This window comes from Galendromus occidentalis, unplaced genomic scaffold (genome assembly GCF_000255335.2).
Source record: "Galendromus occidentalis unplaced genomic scaffold, Mocc_1.1 scf7180000077460, whole genome shotgun sequence".
Taxonomy (NCBI): domain Eukaryota; kingdom Metazoa; phylum Arthropoda; class Arachnida; order Mesostigmata; family Phytoseiidae; genus Galendromus; species Galendromus occidentalis.
In genome coordinates, this window is record NW_003805448.1 from 757,153 (window position 1) to 776,159 (window position 19,007).

Below are 19,007 nucleotides of genomic sequence, written 5' to 3' on the forward strand. Positions count from 1 at the left end.
CCCCCTGCGAACGCTCTCCGAAATACCTCGATGCGTTATCGAACGGTCGGGAACGCGACATTGATTTGGTGGAGGGCCCCGTTCGAGAATCGTGTGAGCGAGAAAGTGGCGCGATGATCCCCCGATCTCGAGACGCTTCGTTCCCGCAGTCTTGCAGCATCGCAGATAATCGTTGAGAGTTCGTAATCGATCGCTCCCGTCACAACTGCACTTCGGTTCTTGGGAGCCTTTGTCTGTGTCGAGCGGAAACCTCTGACCGCCTCTGGATTGGAGCTCGCGGAGCTCAGCGGGGCTGGACTCCTCTCGCGGAAATCCTAGAAAGATTCAATGCACTACTTGGAGTGCACGGACTGAGCGGCGACCCTCCAGGGGGGCGACTTGCGGATAAATCGACTGGAAGCGTGCCTCGAAGCCAGGGTTCACCAAGGTGGTGCCGCGTTGGCTGACAGAAAAACGTGCGACTCGGGCATCTTTTTTTTGTTATGGTGGCGGCTGGTGCTGTGAGCATTCTGCTCCGCGAAACCCACAGCTTCATCGTGTCCGTCCTCCGACACCCATAGGAGCTAGAGTCGATTGGTAGAGACGACAGGGTATAGAATTCGAAGACTGCGGATACCTTCCCAGCTCTAGGTTCCGGTTCGGACAGGTTATGTCATCGTTGGAGAAACACTGAAGTTCCTGTTTTCTGTTCATTTCAGAGCTGTACTCGGTCGCCGATTATAATTGGAAGGAGAACGCGGGACGGCCAAGACGTCTATTGTTGTACACAGACGCGAACAACCCCCTCGTTGAGTTGATGGACGGCGCGGTTGTTGTACATAGTATATTGCAGTCGTCGTCGGAAGGAACAGAGAAATAATATAAGAGAACCCAACCGGTCGGAGCGATTCCATCCGCCGGACAGTGAGAACGCAAAGATGTTCTACAGATCAGAGCAGGGAAATCGTTGTTCTTAACCGACGCATAGTCCGTTCGGTCCGAGCAGGACCACCACCACGACATGGCGGACTATCAAATGTCCATGGGTCCTGGTGCTGACGGTCAATACGGCCAGCCGACCGCAGGACAAATGGATGGATCTATGGAGCAGATGATGTCCCAAATGGGGGCTCAGGCCGGCTATGGCCAGGCTGCCATGTCCCAAATGGCGGGTCAGGGCGCTTACGGTGGAGGCCAAAGCCAGTCCATGGATCAACAGAAGAGCCAGCAGCAGCAGCAGCAACAGCAGCAGCAGATGTACCCTGGCTATCCTCAGTCAGCGGGTTCCGACTTCGGGCAGCAGTCGGTTCCTCAAGGCTACCAAGGACAAGGCTATCCTGGACATCCAAGTCAAGCGTCGCAAGCAGGCTATCCCAACTACCACAGAGATCCTTGGGGGAGAACCGCCACAGGGCAAGGTTACGCCACGGGCTACCCCACCACGGCAAGTCAGCGAGGCTATCCTGAAGGATATGGTCAGATGGCGCAGCCGGGCCAAAGAGGAGCCGGCAGCGGAGGGTACCCCTCTGGTTACGGCCAGACAGCTCAAGGAGGCTTCGTATCTGCGCAAGCCGCAGGAGCCCAACCAAGTCAAAGCCAGGGTGGTCACTCTAGGTCGATGGGCGTATATCCGAATCCTATGGCACCTATGAGTGCGACCCCCCAGAGGCCCACGAGCCGAGCACAACAAAGCTATCCTTCACCGTCTCGGACGCCGACGGATCAGCGAGCGCCGTACTCGCCGTACAGCCAGTACTCAAGCAGCCAAAGCTCAACTATGGCGAACTCCTCGGCTTCGATGAATCAGATGAGCGCGGCTCTCGATCCGTCGTCATCACCGTCGTTCAGCACGGCGCCCGGTACACCTCTGGGTAGTTCAAGCACTCCCGCCAATCCGGGTACACCTGGTGGTCCCCTCACGCCGTCGACGCAGCCGGGGACGCCGGGCAACCCGACGACGCCGTCTCCCTCACCTTCGTACTCGCGAGGTTTTCCGTCTCCCCACAGACGACCTACTCCTACGCCCCCGGCTAGCTCCGCATCACCGATGCCGAGCTCACAGGGGGTATCCCAATCTCAGGGTTACTGTCCGAGTCCTTCCCAAATGTCGAGTCCCGCCCAAGGGGGCAGTAATGCAAGCATGTCTCCAGCGAGCCAAGCGGCCGGTGCACCGGTGCCTAGCAATCAACCCGGTGGACCCTCGTCGGGATCGAGTTCACTGCAGCAACTGGAGCAGATGGTGATGCCGCATATGGGTGGGTCTTCCACCACGTCTTCGACAAAACGTGAGTACCTAACTCAATTCCATGCTAAAACTTCGTTCGGAGCTCGGCAATTTCGCATTTCATCCAGGGGTTCTGACCGCATGTTCAATCCACAGGGGCTTCATCCGCCCAACAATCGGCGTCGTCGAGCGTTGTCGGGAATCAGGGACCCTCGTCAAGCCAGATGGCCTACTATGCACAGGGCCAACCACCTACAGGCCACCCTCAGAGTGGTAAGTTCCTTCCTCTTCTAGTGATCTTGGATGATTACGCTCCAGGGCAGTCAGGGGCTCCGAAAGATCGACGCGGTTGTCTGTCCGTTCGTCCGTCTGCCTGTCTGGCTGTCTGTTTATCTTGACGATGTGTTCGATCGTGATCGGCGAGCTCGGAAATCGGATGGAGACTCAAGTGAAACTCGATCTCTTCAGGTTACCCTGGTTACGGATCGTCATCGCAATACCCGCAAGGCTACGGCCAACCAGCAGGGCTGTCATCTCGACGACCGCCTGGCCAAATGGAATATGATCCCACAGATCCGTACGGTCAACGAGGTCCACCTGGCAGCGCGGGGAGACCCTCGGAGTATGGCGGTCCGCCAGCGAGTACGCAGCACGCGTACGAGCAATACCAGCAACAGTTGCAGCACCTCTACTCTTTGACTCAGACGACGCATACTGTGACGAAGATCGCAGAGCTCAACGATAAACTGCGTCAGCTGCAGGCGTATTGCGCGCCCGGCCAGCAAGGTTTCTCGACAGGGGATCCGCGCGCATCGTACGGCGGCTACCCTGGAGCCATGGGTGCTCAACCGCCACCACAAGGCCCTAAAGACGAGTCTCTACCGCCTTATGGAAGCCAAGCTCAACAGCAATTGCAGCTGCAAAATGCACAGATGCATCCACAGGCAGGAGCTCACTCTCAACAGAGTGGCTATATGGGACAGGGACAGCGGTCTACCGGTGGCGGGGGCGGTGGTGGAGCCGGTTCCGCCGGTTCGGCTTCTGGCATGATGGTCGACGAATACCAGCGGGCGAGTCAGTTGGCCGCCGCTCAGGGCGGACTCGTACCCCACGGTTATCCGGGAGGGCCGCAAGTACCACCGACGAACGATCCCTACATGATGACGCCGGATGATTTGATGACCGCAGGCGAACAACCTCCTGCTCCGACCAGAGGACGCGGATCGAGAGGACGGGGACGCAAGAAGAAAGAACGTAAGTGTCCAAGACCCTGGCCTCTTTTCCCCGCTCCGAAAAAAGTCTCTAGAGAATCCCGAATGCGTTATCAGCACGATCGGAGCGTGGCCGTCGCTACTCGATCTAAATCGCTGATCCTTTTCCAGCTGGCACAGGACGGGGCCGGGGAGCGGCAGCTCAGCAGCGCCAGATGCAGATGATGCAACTGCAACAACAGCAGCAACAGCAACAGGCGCAGCAACAGGGCCCCTACGGTGCCATGGGACCAGGTCCTGGCGGTCCTACCGGAGGTCCGATGGCAGGTCATCCGCAATACCCTCAAGGTTATCTTCCGTCGCAAGCTTATCCAGAACAGATGCGGCAAGCGATGGCTGCCGGCCAGAACCCGATGTACGGCCAGCAGATCCATCCCGCGTTGATGGCACAGCAAATGGACAGCAGCCAGCAACAGCAATTGTTGGCGCAGCAGATGAGTCAGCAACAACAACAACAGCATCAACAAATGACCGGGCAGCAGATGAGTCATCAGCAGCAGCAACAACATGCAGCGAGCATGCAGTCAACTTTGTCACAGTCAAGCCCGCAATTGCAGCAGCAACAACAGCTTAGTCAACAGCAAGCGGCTATGGGACACCAACAACAGTTGGACCCCCTGAGTCAAATGTACGGGGCACAGGAGAGAATGACCCAACAACCACAGAGCCAGGCATCGATGGGGCCGAGCCACGCTCAGTCGAGTCATTCCCAGCAGCAGCAGCAGCAGCAACAACAACAACAACAGCAGCAGCAGCAGCAGCAGCAGCAGCAACAACAGCAGCAGCAGCAACAACAACAGCAGCAGCAGCAGCAACAGCAACAAACACAGCAGCAACAGCAAGCTGGACCTTACACTCCGCAAGGGGGACCAATGTCTGGAGGTTCCTCGCAGCACTCTATGTATGGTGGTGAGTGATACACGATGTTTTTTTTGCAAGGAAACAATGCGAATCCCGATAGCCATGACAATTGGCTGACAATCGGCTCCCTCGTGGGAGTGCATCCAACTATTAGGTCGAAGCCGCATTCTTGGAACTCAAATCTGATTTTTCGTTCATAGGTGATGGTTCCAATCAATCTACTGGTGCTATGATGGGCCATTTGTCGGGCAGTGATAATCAACAATCACTATCTCAGATGGAACAGAAAAACGATCCAAGTAATGCTGGCCTTGTTCTTGGCCAGAATCAATCGGACCTCAAAAAGCCTGACCTCATGCCCGCAGATAATGACCCTTTAGGGGCTCGCCTCCTACAACCGAAACCTCCGGATTTTTTAGTGAGTTCGGGTGATCTATCGTGTGATTCCACCGAGTTCTGATCTTCGAGGGTCGTGAACTATAGCCACTCCAGCTCTCCGTTACTCACGAGCGTTCCTCTTGCTTGCAGCGGGGTCCAGTGAAGCCTGATCACGAGGGTGGAGAGGCTTCAGTGAAGTCGGATAGCGACTCGCAGAATCTCAACCTGGACCAACCGACTTCCACCTCGTCTTCGCAGAGCAGGGTCCAACAATCTCAGGAGTCGAACAAGTTCCCTACTTCAGATCCGACGGTCTCGGGTCCACCGCCGGTCTTGGATGAGCCTCCGCTTGCGTCCTCGGGGTCGCTAGGGATACCGGAAGAAGTCAGAGGTGGTGAAGAAGTCAAGCCCTCGGATGAGAACGGACAACACACTCCCATTCCGGATCCTCCGACTCAGTCTTCAGTGAGCCAAGCGCAACACGAGGCTGAGAAAGAGGTTCCTTCGATGGGTCTCCATCAACAACCAGGTGCAATGTCAATGGGTAGTAGTGGAGTGCCCCCAGCCGCGCAGTCTCCGCAGCTCGGAGGTCCTCAAGGTCCGACGGCCCAACAGTCTCATTCCCAACAATCATCAATGGGCTCATACGGTGGGAGCCAGGGATCGCCCTGGGGCCAATCCACCCAGGGCGCCGGACCGCAATCCGCGTCGTCCTGGGGCGGACCGCAGGCACCTCAATCTGCCTATGATCCATACCAGATGTCCTACGGGAGTGGACCATCCTCCCAGGGTCAAGTTCCTTCATGGAGTCAGCAGGCACCTCATCAAGCATCTCTGCAGACGGCTCAGCCGCAAACCCCGACCCAAGCACCGCTCGCGACATCGCAGCAGCAACCCTCACAACAGGGTCATTCCGTCTCAGACGTTGTTCAACCCGAGAAAAAGAAGGGTAAAAAGCGCAAAAATCAAGAGTCTTCCGAACAGCCACCGTACCCTTTGGGACAATCTCAGGGACCACCCCAGTTCGGTGGGGAGAGTGGCCCGTTCGGAGGGGATCCGCAAAGCCAGTCAAACCCTTATGAGTTTGGCCCTGGACCGGGGGGCGGTAACATACAGTACCCCCCAGGAGGAGGCCAATACCCGCCTGGTTATCCCAACGCTCACTCACAAGGGCTGTCGGGAAACGGCGGGGGCATTTCGCCGGAGGAGGGCGTCGCCCCGGCGAAAAAGCCGAGGAAGCCGCGGACGCCCAAGGGGCCAGCCCAACCGGGGGACGGTCAGGACCCCACGGCCCCTGCCAAGCAAAAGAAGCCACGTGGCCGCAAAGGCCCCCAGGCAACGGAAGCTTCGGCGGTCCCCAATTCGAGCACGGGGGCACCAACTGGGACTGCTGGGGACTCAACGGGTTCGAGTCAGCCAGCGCTTCTCAGTGATTCTACGGATTTGACGGGGGCGGCAGTTGGAGCCGCAACTTCGAAATCGAAAATCACCGCTACCACCGATGGAAGTCAAGGCCCTATTCCACCTGTAGATCCGAAGGACGTTGATCCGTTGACGGCCGACTTGGCGGAAATCGATGCCAGCACAGCAATCGGTGCGGCGTCGGCAGCTGCCGCGACAGCAGCAGCTGCTGTAACTACTCCGTCGAAGTCGTCTGGCGAAAAGGAGAAAAAGCCCAAGGAGGATAAACCGGAACCCGTTTCTGCTGAAGCGATCACCGCCAATCTCAAGGAATCAAAGCTGAAGGCGGCCGCTCAAGCTTTGTTCGAGAAAAACCAAAAGAAGCAAAAGTGAGTATCGCGTTTGGGATTTTGAAGAATATTTCTCTGAATATTCTCGGGCATCGGACGACCGAGTCAGTCAGTCAGGCACTCACTCACTCGTTCGACTGGTGAGCTAGTCAGCCAGACAGAGCTCTTGTGACTAGTCAGAAAACCCGCACCGCGAATCGTAGCCCAGAACCTTCCTTTCAATCTAAGTAGCAATCAACAACAACACAATGACCGCCCAGCGTCGCCGTGCCACGCCGAGGCCATTGAACTCTGGCTGACCCGAGGCCCATTCGAAAATAACGAAGATTTTCGTCTTCGTCGTCGCCGACGCTACCGTTGTTGTTGTTGTTGTCGTCGCTGATGCTACTCAGGCGGCGACGACGGTGGTGGCAACAGCAGCGGAGCCGGTTGACCAAAAGTGTCTAAAAGATGCGTGTGCTTATTTCTCTCGTTTTCCCCCGATTTCAGACTGCCAAAGCTCAGCTTGAAAATATCTGCAAAGAAGAGAAAGAAGAAAGGCAGTGAGACGGACAGCGGAGACGATCTTCCACGGGCACAAGCCCCTCCTGAAGACGAGGATGATTCCAACAAAAGACGATCCGGTCGGAACACTAACCGACAACGGAAGAAATACGTTGAGAACGATCTCGAATTGGATGACGAAGAATTCCTCATGCCGGTACGTATCGTTCATAGGTTTCCCGCGGATTCCCCCGGCGACCGAGTCTTGTCCGCCTCGCTCATGATCCGGCTGCCGACTCACCGTTCTTTGACTCTCCGCAGGCCAAGACGGAGAAGGTCGAAAGCAACGTCGAAGTCGTTGTGCAGACAGCGCCCGAGGATCAAATGGTGGTTGATAAGATCCTTGCTTCCCGAATGAGCACTCGCAAGGTGCCGAAGAATCTCGAAAATAAAGAGGATGCTGTAGATATTAAGACAGAAGTTGACTTTGAGACCATCGAGGTCGAGGAGTTCTATGTGAAGTACAAACATCAGAGCTACATTCACTGCGACTGGAAGACCGCCGAGGAACTTGAGTTGGGTGACAAGCGCGTTTCGGCGAAAATCCGCCGCTTCCGACAAAAGAAGGACATGAGCTCGAACATCATGGACTTTCTCGAAGACGAGGCTTTCAATCCCGACTACACAGAGGTTGACCGAATCCTCGACGTTACCGAGCACTGGGTACACAAAGACCAACTCAAGAAGGTGAGTTCTCCATCAATCAACTCGAGGCGGCTGACGTGAGTACCTCGAGAATATCAGATCGTTCCTTACGTTTTGTCCGTTTGCAGAAGGACGATAAGAACAACATCGGGTCCGCTGCGATCTCAACTGACGACAGAATTGAGTCGAATCCAAGCGCTGAGAAATCTCCAAAAGCCAAACCGGAAACCGAACAGGGAGCGGACATTGAAAAGGACACGAAATCCAAGGAGGTCGAGGAGGGAGATCCGACAAATGACGGAGGCAAAGCAACCGAGGAAGAAAAACCTATCAAGAAAGAGGAAAAATGTGACGATGAGCTGGAAAAGGTCGAGGATGACGACAAAGTCCAAGATGCGAGTCCAGTCGATGAGGTCCAAGACCGCAAAGACGAGGAGGAAATGGATGTAGATGAATCCAAGAGCCAAGACACCGCGGGGAAAGATCCTGCGTCTTGCGGCGAAGTTGGAGAAAAAGTCGAGGGAGAAGTTGCCGATAGGATCAAGGACAGTGATGAGGAGAGCAAAATGGACATCATTGAAGGCGGAAGCGAGGACGGCACAGCGAGGAAGGACGACCTCGATGACGAAAATAGCAACAGCAACGACAAAGAGAAATCATCGTCAGAGAAACAAGATTCCGGAGCCGACGCGGCTCCTGGCGGCGAGACTTCGATCAGAAACGAGGATAATCCCGATATGAAACTCGTCAAGTACTACCTCGTCAAGTGGCGGGCACTCCCCTACGAAGAAGCTACTTGGGAAGTTGAAGACGATTTGCCCGACCTGAGCAAGGTCGAACACTTCTGGAAGTTCCGAAACCCACCTCCAAAGGATCAGTGGAAGATCAAGAAACGGCCAAAGCCCAACGAATGGCGACAGATCGACGAATCAGCTGTATATAGAAATGGGAATACTCTCCGCGAATATCAGTTGGAAGGAGTTTCGTGGCTCACATTCTGCTGGTACAATCACCAGAACTGCATTCTCGCTGATGAGATGGGTCTGGGGAAGACGATTCAGTCGCTGTCGTTCGTGAACGAAATTGTCAAATATGGCATTCGGGGCCCGTTCATGATCATCGCGCCTCTTTCGACCATCGGAAATTGGCAGCGAGAATTCGAGACCTGGACCGAACTCAACGTCATCACCTATCATGGGTCCAGTGCTTCGAGGTTAGTGTTTTTTCTCTTTCCGTCTTGAGGTCGGATCTCCACTAGACTGACCCTCTTCCCTCATCAAGTGTTCCCTCACTCTTCCTGATCGAATTTTCTACCTGATGGTATTTCTTTCATTTCGACTGCCGTCCCTGGTTGAATGTTTCTCATGACTATTATGCCATTCGGAGGTCAACTCGCTTAAGGTCGTTTCCACGTCGTTGCAGGAACATGATCCAGGAATACGAGATGTTCTACAAAGATGAAGAGGGAAAACGCATCACGGAGGTGCAGAAGTTCCAAGTGCTCATAACAACATTCGAGGTGATTCTATCGGATTGCCAAGAGCTTTCCAACCTTCCGTGGCGCGCCTGTATCATCGACGAGGCCCATCGGTTGAAGAACCGGAACTGCAAACTGATCGAGGGCCTCCGTGTTCTCAAGTTCGACCATATCGTACTGCTGTCGGGAACGCCTCTCCAAAATTCTGTTGAGGAATTATTCTCTTTGCTCAATTTCCTCGAACCGGACCGATTCCACAGTCCCGAGGAATTCCTCGCCGAGTTCGGTGATCTGAAAACAGAAGGCCAAGTAGACAAGCTCAAAGCCGTACTCAAGCCGATGATGCTGAGACGACTGAAAGAAGACGTCGAGAAGTCGCTTGCGCCCAAAGAAGAAACCATCATCGAGGTCGAACTGACTAACGTTCAGAAGAAATACTACCGTGCCATTTTGGAGAAGAATTTCACGTTCCTTTGCAAAGGCTCCCAAAGCGTGCCATCACTCATGAACACAATGATGGAGCTCCGCAAATGTTGTATCCACCCGTATCTGATCGCCGGCGCAGAGGAACAAATCCTCCAGGAAGCCCGCCTCAGCGGCTCAGTCGACTACGCCTTGCAGGCGCTGGTACAAGCCTCTGGCAAACTAGTGCTCTGCGACAAACTCCTCCCAAGACTCAAGGAGGGCGGACATCGCGTGCTCATCTTCTCGCAGATGGTCCGCTGTCTGGACATTCTCGAAGACTATCTGATCCACCGGAAGTATCCGTACGAACGGCTCGACGGACGAGTTCGGGGCAATATGCGTCAAGCCGCCATCGACAGATTCTGTAAGCCCGACTCCGACCGGTTCGTGTTTCTGCTATGCACCCGAGCCGGCGGTCTCGGTATCAATCTGACGGCGGCCGACACCTGCATTATATTCGACTCCGATTGGAACCCCCAAAACGACCTACAAGCTCAGGCTCGTTGCCATAGGATCGGACAGCAGAAAATGGTGAAAATCTACCGACTCATCTGTCGTAACACGTACGAGCGAGAGATGTTCGACAAGGCTAGTCTCAAACTAGGCCTCGACAAAGCGGTGTTGCAGAGCATCCAGAAAGAGGGAACCAGCGGCAGCGGCGGTCAAATGTCGAAGCAGGAAATCGAAGAACTCCTGAAAAAGGGAGCCTACGGAGCCATCATGGACGACGACAACGCGGGGGACAAATTCTGTGAGGAGGACATCGATCAGATCCTCTCGAGACGAGCGACCACGATCACCATCGAGTCGGAGGGCAAGGGCAGCACATTCTCGAAAGCGTCATTCGCGGTCAGCAACAGTCGATCGGACATCGACGTAGACGATCCGAACTTCTGGGAGAAATGGGCGAAGAAAGCCAACCTCGACGTCGATACGCTGAACAAAGGCGAGGAAGAACGATTGATACTCCAGGAACCGCGGCGTCGAACGCAGGTGAAGCGCTTCGGTGCCAACGAACCTGTCGCGGGAGAGCTGAGCGACATCGATTCGGACGACGACGGCGACGGTGGGGGCCGGAACCGTCGAGGCGGCAAAGGCCGTCGAAGTCACTTCGGCGAAGCCGAAGACGACGAATATCTCTGCGAGATCTCCCCTGGCAACTGGACCCGGTCGGAGTGTTCGAACGTAGAGAAAGGACTTCTCACCTACGGCTGGCAGAGATGGTCCGAATGCATTGCCCTGAGCACTTGGAGACGGCCCGTGAATCCGGCCCAAGTGGAGCACATAGCCCGCGTTATCTTGCTGTTTTGCGTACAGTGTTACAAGGGCGACGATAAAATCAAGGCATTCATTTGGGACCTCATCGAACCACCGAATTCCGTACAGCAGCAGCAGCAAACACAACAGCCGCCTCAGCAACAACAATCACAGAATGTGCACGCACACCCAGGAGTCGAGGCGCCGAGCAAACGCGGCAGACCGCCATCGAGACGAATGAGGAATCACTCTGGACTCTCGGGCCCTGTACACCGGGGCAAGAAGTCCAAGAGGGGTCTTAACGGGCTCGAAATGGCCGAAGAATCGGCCGCAAAGGACACCCTAGACCAGGAGGAGGGCGATAGGGTGAGAGATTGGGCTCGAAGCGAAGAATTCGACACAGAGAACCTGATCAACGATGAAGTCTATCGCAAGCACCTCCACCGGCACGCAAACAAGGTGCTGCTCCGGATCCGGATGCTTTACTACCTACAAAACCATATCCTCGGGGAGCCCCTCGCACAGAAAATTCTCAGCGGCAATAGCGTCAGCCATGAAGAAATCGACTCGAGTATGATAACAGTGCCCAATCCCGACGGTGATCCCCCTGCCCCGTGGTGGACGGAACAGTGCGATAAACATCTTCTCGTCGGAGTGTTCAAACACGGCTACGAACGATACGCTCAAGTTAGACAAGATCCCGAGCTCGTGTTCAATTGCATCTGCGCGCCTTCCGGAGCCGAGAAGAACAACAATACGAAACTCGGCAATTTCGACGATCTCGAAGACGAGGGCGATACTCAGGACAACAGCCAGGAGGGTTCGGATTCTCTCAAGGACAAGAAGAAGGCCAAGAAACGTAAAAACGACGATGATGATCTCAAAGACGATGAGGAAAAATCCAAGGAAGCGACCGCGGCGTCGACCACCGCCGGTACGACGACGCCGACTGCTGCAACACCCGCAGCCGATGACGACGAGGAAACTGTCGAAATCAAGAAAGAGGTTCGTGTCGTCAAGGTCTCAGCTCAACGCATGCCGTCATAGTCTATTCAGATTTCCCGTTATTTTTCCTAACTCGTGTGATTTCATTTCCATTTATCAGGACGATGCGCCGGCCGAGACACCCGCTGAGCCAGAGGTGGACGAAGAGAAAACTCAAGAGGAAGGTCCCACGAAAGTCCTTCCCAGTACCAATGACCTCAACCAGCGTGTGCGTCGACTTGTGACGGCCTATCAGCGAGAGCACAAACGAAGAGAACTCCTCGAACTGCAAAACACTAATAAAATGGTAAGAACACTTTGATCCTTACGGAATCCCTTGATCGATCCGGTTTCCGAGATCTCTCGTCTCGTCGAGCATCGCTGAACACCGGTCTTGATCGAGTTCTCTCCAATTTTCCAGCGAGACCGGCGTTCGGATAGGTTTGACTCCAGAACGAGCTCAACAAATATGCTCGGACGTCCCATGCTCACCTCGAAACAAGCATTGTTCACGGGAGCCCTGGTGGCTGCAGCCACCGGACAAGCTCCGAGGTGGTCGCGAAGGGAAGAGTCAGAGTTCATCCGAACCCTCTCGGTGTACGGGGTAGATTACGATCCGGAAAAAGAGGAGTTCCGCTGGGAGGCCTTCAGACGGGTCGCCGGCATCGGCAAGCTGGACAAGAAGAGCGACATCCAGCTGACGCTCTATTACATGGTGAGAACGACAAGCCCCCAAATTGTGACCTTAATCTATAAGAGCCGGAAGTCGTCGAGATCATTAGGGATTCGAGCGGGATATGTCTCGTCGTCTCGGGGATAAACTCGGAGCTTCGAACTGATGTCTGCCGATCCCTGGCGCAACTTACTGAGCTCTCTCATTCTCTCTCAGGCTTTCATGTGCATGCTCAAGCGTTGCATGAATCCTCGAGCCAAGACGACAACAGAGGAAGAACAAGCCGCTGCCGTTCATTCGGTCGAGGCGATGTCCGAACAACGAGCGTCCAACATTTACCATCGGGTTGAGTTCCTCCGTAAGATCCGCGAAAAACTGACGCCCACCCCATTGAGCATCGCAGCTCTCAAGGAAAGGTTGCGCACGAGATGCGAACCCGACCCGGAGCTCCCTGAGTGGTGGGTGTGTGGACGTCACGACGCCGAGCTGATCGTCATCGCAAAACGTTATGGCCTCGCACATCTCGACTACGCAATGATGTGCGACACGACCGTGAGCTATCTGAACACGCTCAAAGAACATCTGAAGAACGCGGCCCTACTCAACAAGAGCGGTAGGAACAATCAAGCCACTTCGAACAAGTCTTCCCGGAAGGAGAATCCTCCATCGGAAGCGAAAGAACAAAAGCATGATGAGAATACGGCTCCGGACGGAAGCAAGGACAAGAGCAAGACCGCCAGTAGCAGCTGTAGCAACAACAATAGCAGCAGCAGCTGCAGCGAGAACGCAGACGGCGAAGAATTGAAGGAAGACGTCAAGGAGTCTTTGCAGAAGAACAACACCGAAACCGAAAGCAGCCCCAAGGAGGCTGACCAGGAAGCCGTAGAATCGATGGAAACCGAAAACATCAAAGAAGAAAACAATCCATCCGACGATGCCACAGAGGTCAAGGCCAACGGAGAAGACCAGACAGAAACAGCTGGATCTACTGCTACCGAAACCACACCCGCGTCGACAGCCGCGCCGGCGTCTCAGAGAGACGAATCTCCCAAGTCCGACAGCACTGAACCTTTGGACGAGTCGGTGAGTAGGAAGAAGTTTCGATTTCCTCGCAGGTCGTATACACATGGGTTTTGGCAGTTTGCTCTACGGGGTCCATCTGAAGCATCCGCGTTCTTTTCGAAAATTGCAGGAGGAGAAAGATCAGGCGACAACATCAGACGCGAAAGCGGACAACGTTGAAGAATCGACGAGCAACAACTCTCAGGATGACGTAGAGATGAAAGACGAATCAGAAGATCAATCATCGAGCAAGCAACAGGTCGAAAAGCAAGCAGAAGACAATGTTGCAACGAAAGATTCACCGAAATCGCCTGAAATCGGACTCGATGACCAGGCGATGGACGTAGACATTGAGAAGGAGAAGACCGAAGAGACGAAAGAGCCTGTTGAAGAGGAGGACGAAAAAGATCGGAAGATCAAGGAAGAGGACATTGATGACATTGAGAAGGCAGACAACGATAAAGACACCACGACCACAAGCAAGGCGACGACCACGACCACCGCCGTCACCGCCGCCACCGCCTCATCGGAAACCACAGCAACGACAGACGCCGCAGCCATCTCGGATGCCGAGGAAACGGAGAAACAAAGTCCACAGAAGGACGAGGAGAAATCCTCGAACACCGACGAGGATCTCAACGACAGCACCGGCAGCAAAGCCAAATCAGATCCGATCGACACTCGTAAATCGAGCAAACGAAAGCGAGACGATCGGGACGAACAGAAGCCATCGAAAGACGAAGAGAAGCCCGTAGCGAAGGAAGAAGCCAGCGATGCCAAGCGAGAGAAGCTCTCACAGAACGGAACACCAGAATCTGAGCCCGAATCTTCGAGTAGCATTCTCACCCCCCAAGAGATCGCAGCGATCGATGCTCTGGACGCGCAAGGTGTAGCGAAGCTCGTAGCCAAGCAGCCTTCTCTATGGCCGAACGACAAACTGATGCGCAAGCGACTCGAGTTGGTCGTGCATGCGGCCGAGCACGGTCAATGGCCCGAGCAAGTCGCGGGAATTCTTCTCGTGGATCCCGAGAAACTCGAGGAAGAACAGCGCCAGCAACAAGCTGCCGCGGCAGCCGCCGCCGCTGCCGTCCAACAACAACAGCAGGCAGCCCAACAACAACAGCAGGCAGCCCAGCAGCAACAAGCTGCTCAGCAACAGGCCGCTCAACAACAAGCTGCACAGCAACAACAACAGCAGCAGCAGCAAGCTGCACAGCAGGCCGCGCAACAAGCTTCGCAACAATCGTCGAGTTCACATCGGTTGGATAGTCATTCGTCGCTGGGCCTCAACCTCAAAGGTCTTGAAATGATGACCGGTTTCGGCAACGCCGGTATGAATGCCGCGAGCATGGCGGCTCTCAGCGCAGCCATGAGCATGCTGTCGAATCCGACAGGAATGAAGCTTGGAAGGAGAGGAAGGAGCGGAAGGGACAAGGAGGACGAGCGCACGGCGCAACTCCGGGCCATGCTATCGGCCTCGTTCGCTCAACAGGGTAACCAGCTGAAGCAACTCCAACAACTTCTTTCGCTTCCGACCCCTTCATCCGAGGCATTGGCAGAAATGGCCAAGGTTGGCTTACCCTCGCTGGCGGGAGGTCTCGCTTCGAGCTCAGCGTTGAGCGCGTTATCCTCGGGCGGCTCAAGCAACGCTCACGGCTCATCATCGGCTTCCGCACTCAACAATCCGTCGACCAACAGCAGCAGCGGTGGGGGTGGTGGCAAGGATCAGTCGGCGAAGAGCGAATCGAAGGACAAATTATCCAACGATACCCCGCCGCCGGCGCACCAATCTCACCGTAGCAGTCAGAGCGGCTCGACCGATATGCTCGATCTGAGCAGCCTCCAGAAATCAGCTGCCAACAAGGATCAGCAACAAGCGCAACAACAGCAACGTCCCGCGTCTGTCGAGTCTTCGGTGGAATCCGAGTCGTCTCAGGAGAAGAAGGAACGATCATCTGCTTCCGAAGGAGGCTCGGCAGCCATTCTTGACCTGAGTTCCGCGAATCCCGTGAAGGACAAGTCATCATCGGCAGACCCGACAGACAAACAGGCGGCGGCCGGAGCCCGGGGCGGCACCAGTGGTCGAAGTGGCTCGGGCTCCTCAAAGAAAGGCGGCTTCCGAATTGACGCGTTGGCGCTCAACTTGCAAGCCAAAAAGCTTAAACAGTCTGGCGGGGGTTCTGGAGATGGGGACGGAGTCCAGCAGCCGCCTTCGTCCGACGAGGGCCTGCTGTCTCAGTCGCTCTCCGAGCCCCCTCTATCGTTGCTTGCTCCGAAAGCCCATCAGAAGCACAGTGGCAGTAGCCTGAATAGCCTCGCATCGAGTATGTCAGCAATGTCCAGCACTCCTCCGGCGGCTCATCAGGGCTCTAAGAGTTCCGACAAAACTGCACAGCAGGTGCAGGACAACGCGCTCAAACCGACAGCTGCACATCAAGCCAGCAGCAGCAAAAGCCAACTTCCGGCAAGCGCGGATAATATTTTAGCTAAGATGGCAATGGCACAGGCACAGCTCGCCGCAGCGAACAAAGGTCTGTATAGGCGGAATTACGAATACTCTCCTTAAGACTCCACCATGAATTATACCCCGGGAAATAATCCTCGGAAATCGTAGTGTTCCATGGAACCGTCGATGAATTTCTCCCTCTTGTCGCAGGTGCAAGTTCTTCGAAGAACCCAAGTCTTGCTCTATCATCGCTGCTGGGAATGTTGCCATCGTCTATGGCGGGCGGCGCTTCTAACGCGGCCTCGCTATTTTCGAGTCCAGGCCCATCAACTAGTAAAGAGTCGAAATCCAAGCTCGGTTCAAGTAGCGGCATGGCGTCCAGCGCCGATTTCAAGAAGATGCTTGAGGCCCACCCCGAGATCATGGCGGCTGCCCTCAGCTCCGGAGCTTCGAGAGCTTCGTCGAAGTCAGACCAACAGGCTTTGGCACTCGCGATGGCAGCGGCCATGGCCGGCGGAAATCCGTCCATGGATCTTCTTGCAGGTAAGTGTATTTGAATATTTGGACGGCCAACCGAACGATAATAATCGTCCCTTCCGGAGATGCCCCCCGATCGACTTGCAATCGATCGATTCCTGGTGGCGAGTTCCAGAAGCCGACGAGTCGCTAACGATTTCTCTCCCTCCCCCTCTCAGGACTGTCAGGAATGAGCAATAGTTCAGCAAGTCAGTTGAGTCAGAAATCATCGAGCAGTCTTCAGTCATCCCCGTCAAGCTCAGGATCAAGCAGTCGGTCCAGCAGCATCGATCCGTCGAAGCTAGACCCAGCCAAATTGACTGGCGAAGAAAACGTGTCCGTCGTCAACAAGCTCACCGGTAAAAAGATCACCGGCAGTAAAGCGCCACCTCTCAAACATCTGCCAGAATGGCTGGAAAGGAATCCGATGTTCGAAGTGGAGCCCAGGTGGCATCAATTGATAAACGAGCGAATGAATTCGGTCGGTCTGCACGGCCGAACTTCGTCTTCCGCAGCGGCGTTGGCAGGTGCCAGCGCAGCCGATTCATTGGCCAGCCTCGGTTCGATGGCAGCAGCGTCGGCCGCCCAACAGAGTAGCAAGTCGAAAGCGAGAAGTTCAAGCAGTTCCAGCAGGCAGAACCTCTCTAACTCGTTGAGCGATTCTAAAACGGCCGCATTGTTCGCCAGCCTCCAGAGTCAGGATCCGAAAGCGGTTTCAAACCTCCTCCAAATGGACCCGAAGACGGCGAGTCTCCTCGCCGCGCTCAACAAAAAAGATTCCAAAGGATCGTGCGCAGCAGCAGCCGCCAGTCTTCTAGGAGGCCTAGACCCCACCGGCAGCCTCGCTTCGGATCCGAAGACGGCGGCGTTCATGGCCGCCGCTGCCGGCCTCATGCCCGGTTCAGGTTTAGCCGGTCTCGGTGGAATGAACCCTCTCGCAGGTCTACCAGATCTTAAATATCTCATGGCCCAAACCAGTTCAGCGTCTTCAAAGACTACCTCGTCCACCTCAGTGAGTCAGTCTCAAGGCAGCAAACATTCGAACAGCAGCACGTCTGGTGCCGGCGGTAATAGTGGTGGCGGCGGAAGTATGGCAAGCAGCAGTAGCAGTAAAGCCAACGCAGCCGCCGCAGCTGCTGCCGCTGCCGCGGCGAACAATCCTCTGTTCTTGCCGTGGATGGGCTTGGGCAATCCCCTGTTCCCGATTCCCGGCTTGGGGACGCCGACCTCGAGCGCGTCCTCAACCTCGTCGATGTTGCCCGGGATGAGCCAATTCGATGCGGCGGCAGCCCTTGCCGCGGCTGCGAACGCCTCGCAGGCAATGCAAGCCGCGGACAAAATTAACAAAAAATCCTCGGGAGGATCGGACAAATCGAAGAAGGGCGCCTCGTCTGCGTCGTCATCGTCCGCTTCGTCTCTGAATTCGATGGCTTCGTTCCCCTTCCTGTATCCGTCGGCAGGGTTGCTTGCCGGCTATCCCCTAGGCATCCCTGGCTTCTCAGGTCTCACAGGACTGACTGGGTTGTCGGGTTCGGGCCTCCCGTCAAACCTACTCCAACCCGGAGGATCCGGATTGCCCTCGTCGAGCTTCGCGTCTCTCGCCAACCAGACGGTGAACGGGCAGGAGAAAGAGAAATCTTCTTCGAAAAAACGCTCCGACAGTGTTTCCAAGAGGCAAGTGTCTCCCGCGCGTAGCGTCGGTTCAACAAAATCGTCCGCTGCTCCGAGTCCGAGCTCCAGTAAGTCCGCCACCCCCGTGCCCCAGCCGCCTCCGAGAGACAAGGAGGAAGGCGAGGACGGTGACGAATCTTCGACCAACAGAGATTCGAAGGACTCTAGCCAGAGGTCGAGTGACAAGGAGAAGACACCAGCTGCGTCTTGAACGCTGGGAGAGCCACAGCAAGCCGGAACAGAGAATAATTGAACGAGGAGAGTATGACGACTGGCGAGACGTGTAGAGGAAGAGTCGAAAGAAACTGACAGCTATGCCTTCTCCGCCGACGTCGCTGAAGGAAAACAGTTCGAGCGAAACTGAGGTCCGATACCATCGGAAGACTAGGAAAAACGAATTCTGTCCAACTTTCAAGCTCTCCGAACGAGAACCACAATCCGGAAGACCCGATAAGTGCGCTCAGAGCGCAGGTCAGCAGCCCAACAGTAGACTGATAGGTTGAAAACTCGCGATTAGACGCATCCCTAGAGCGGGCAAGCACGACGCGTGTCAGAATATCAGACGAGGCTTGGTTTGTTTTCCGGTGACCATGTTCTTCTCTTTCTGTCTTGTACAAACGTGTAAATGTAATTTATTGATATACATTTGACTGGAAACGTGAAAAAATGATGATGATAATGATGATCATGATTTACTTGGAGTCGATTCGAACAAGAAGACTCCTAGCGGTCGATCTGTCAAGAAAGCGCGTGTTAGCTCGAAAGGATGAATCCCGACAGATGAGCAGGCAAACGGACGCACTA

At 55.1% G+C, this 19,007-nt stretch overlaps 1 protein-coding gene across 1 annotated transcript; it reads left to right on the forward strand.

The window, feature by feature from the left end:
• Positions 1 to 1,000: 1,000 nt before the first annotated feature.
• Positions 1,001 to 18,414, forward strand: kis (chromodomain helicase DNA binding protein kismet). The gene is made up of 19 exons (XM_029111696.1): positions 1,001 to 2,264; positions 2,360 to 2,476; positions 2,672 to 3,457; positions 3,586 to 3,986; positions 4,188 to 4,383; positions 4,536 to 4,753; positions 4,864 to 6,503; positions 6,954 to 7,164; positions 7,269 to 7,694; positions 7,781 to 8,865; positions 9,075 to 10,974; positions 11,026 to 11,856; positions 11,957 to 12,147; positions 12,256 to 12,550; positions 12,725 to 13,591; positions 13,701 to 14,633; positions 14,676 to 16,099; positions 16,201 to 16,559; positions 16,712 to 18,414. The coding sequence occupies exons 1-19, from the start codon at positions 1,001 to 1,003 to the stop codon at positions 18,412 to 18,414; spliced, it is 14,847 nt and encodes a 4,948-aa protein (XP_028967529.1).
• The last annotated feature ends 593 nt before the right edge of the window (positions 18,415 to 19,007 follow it).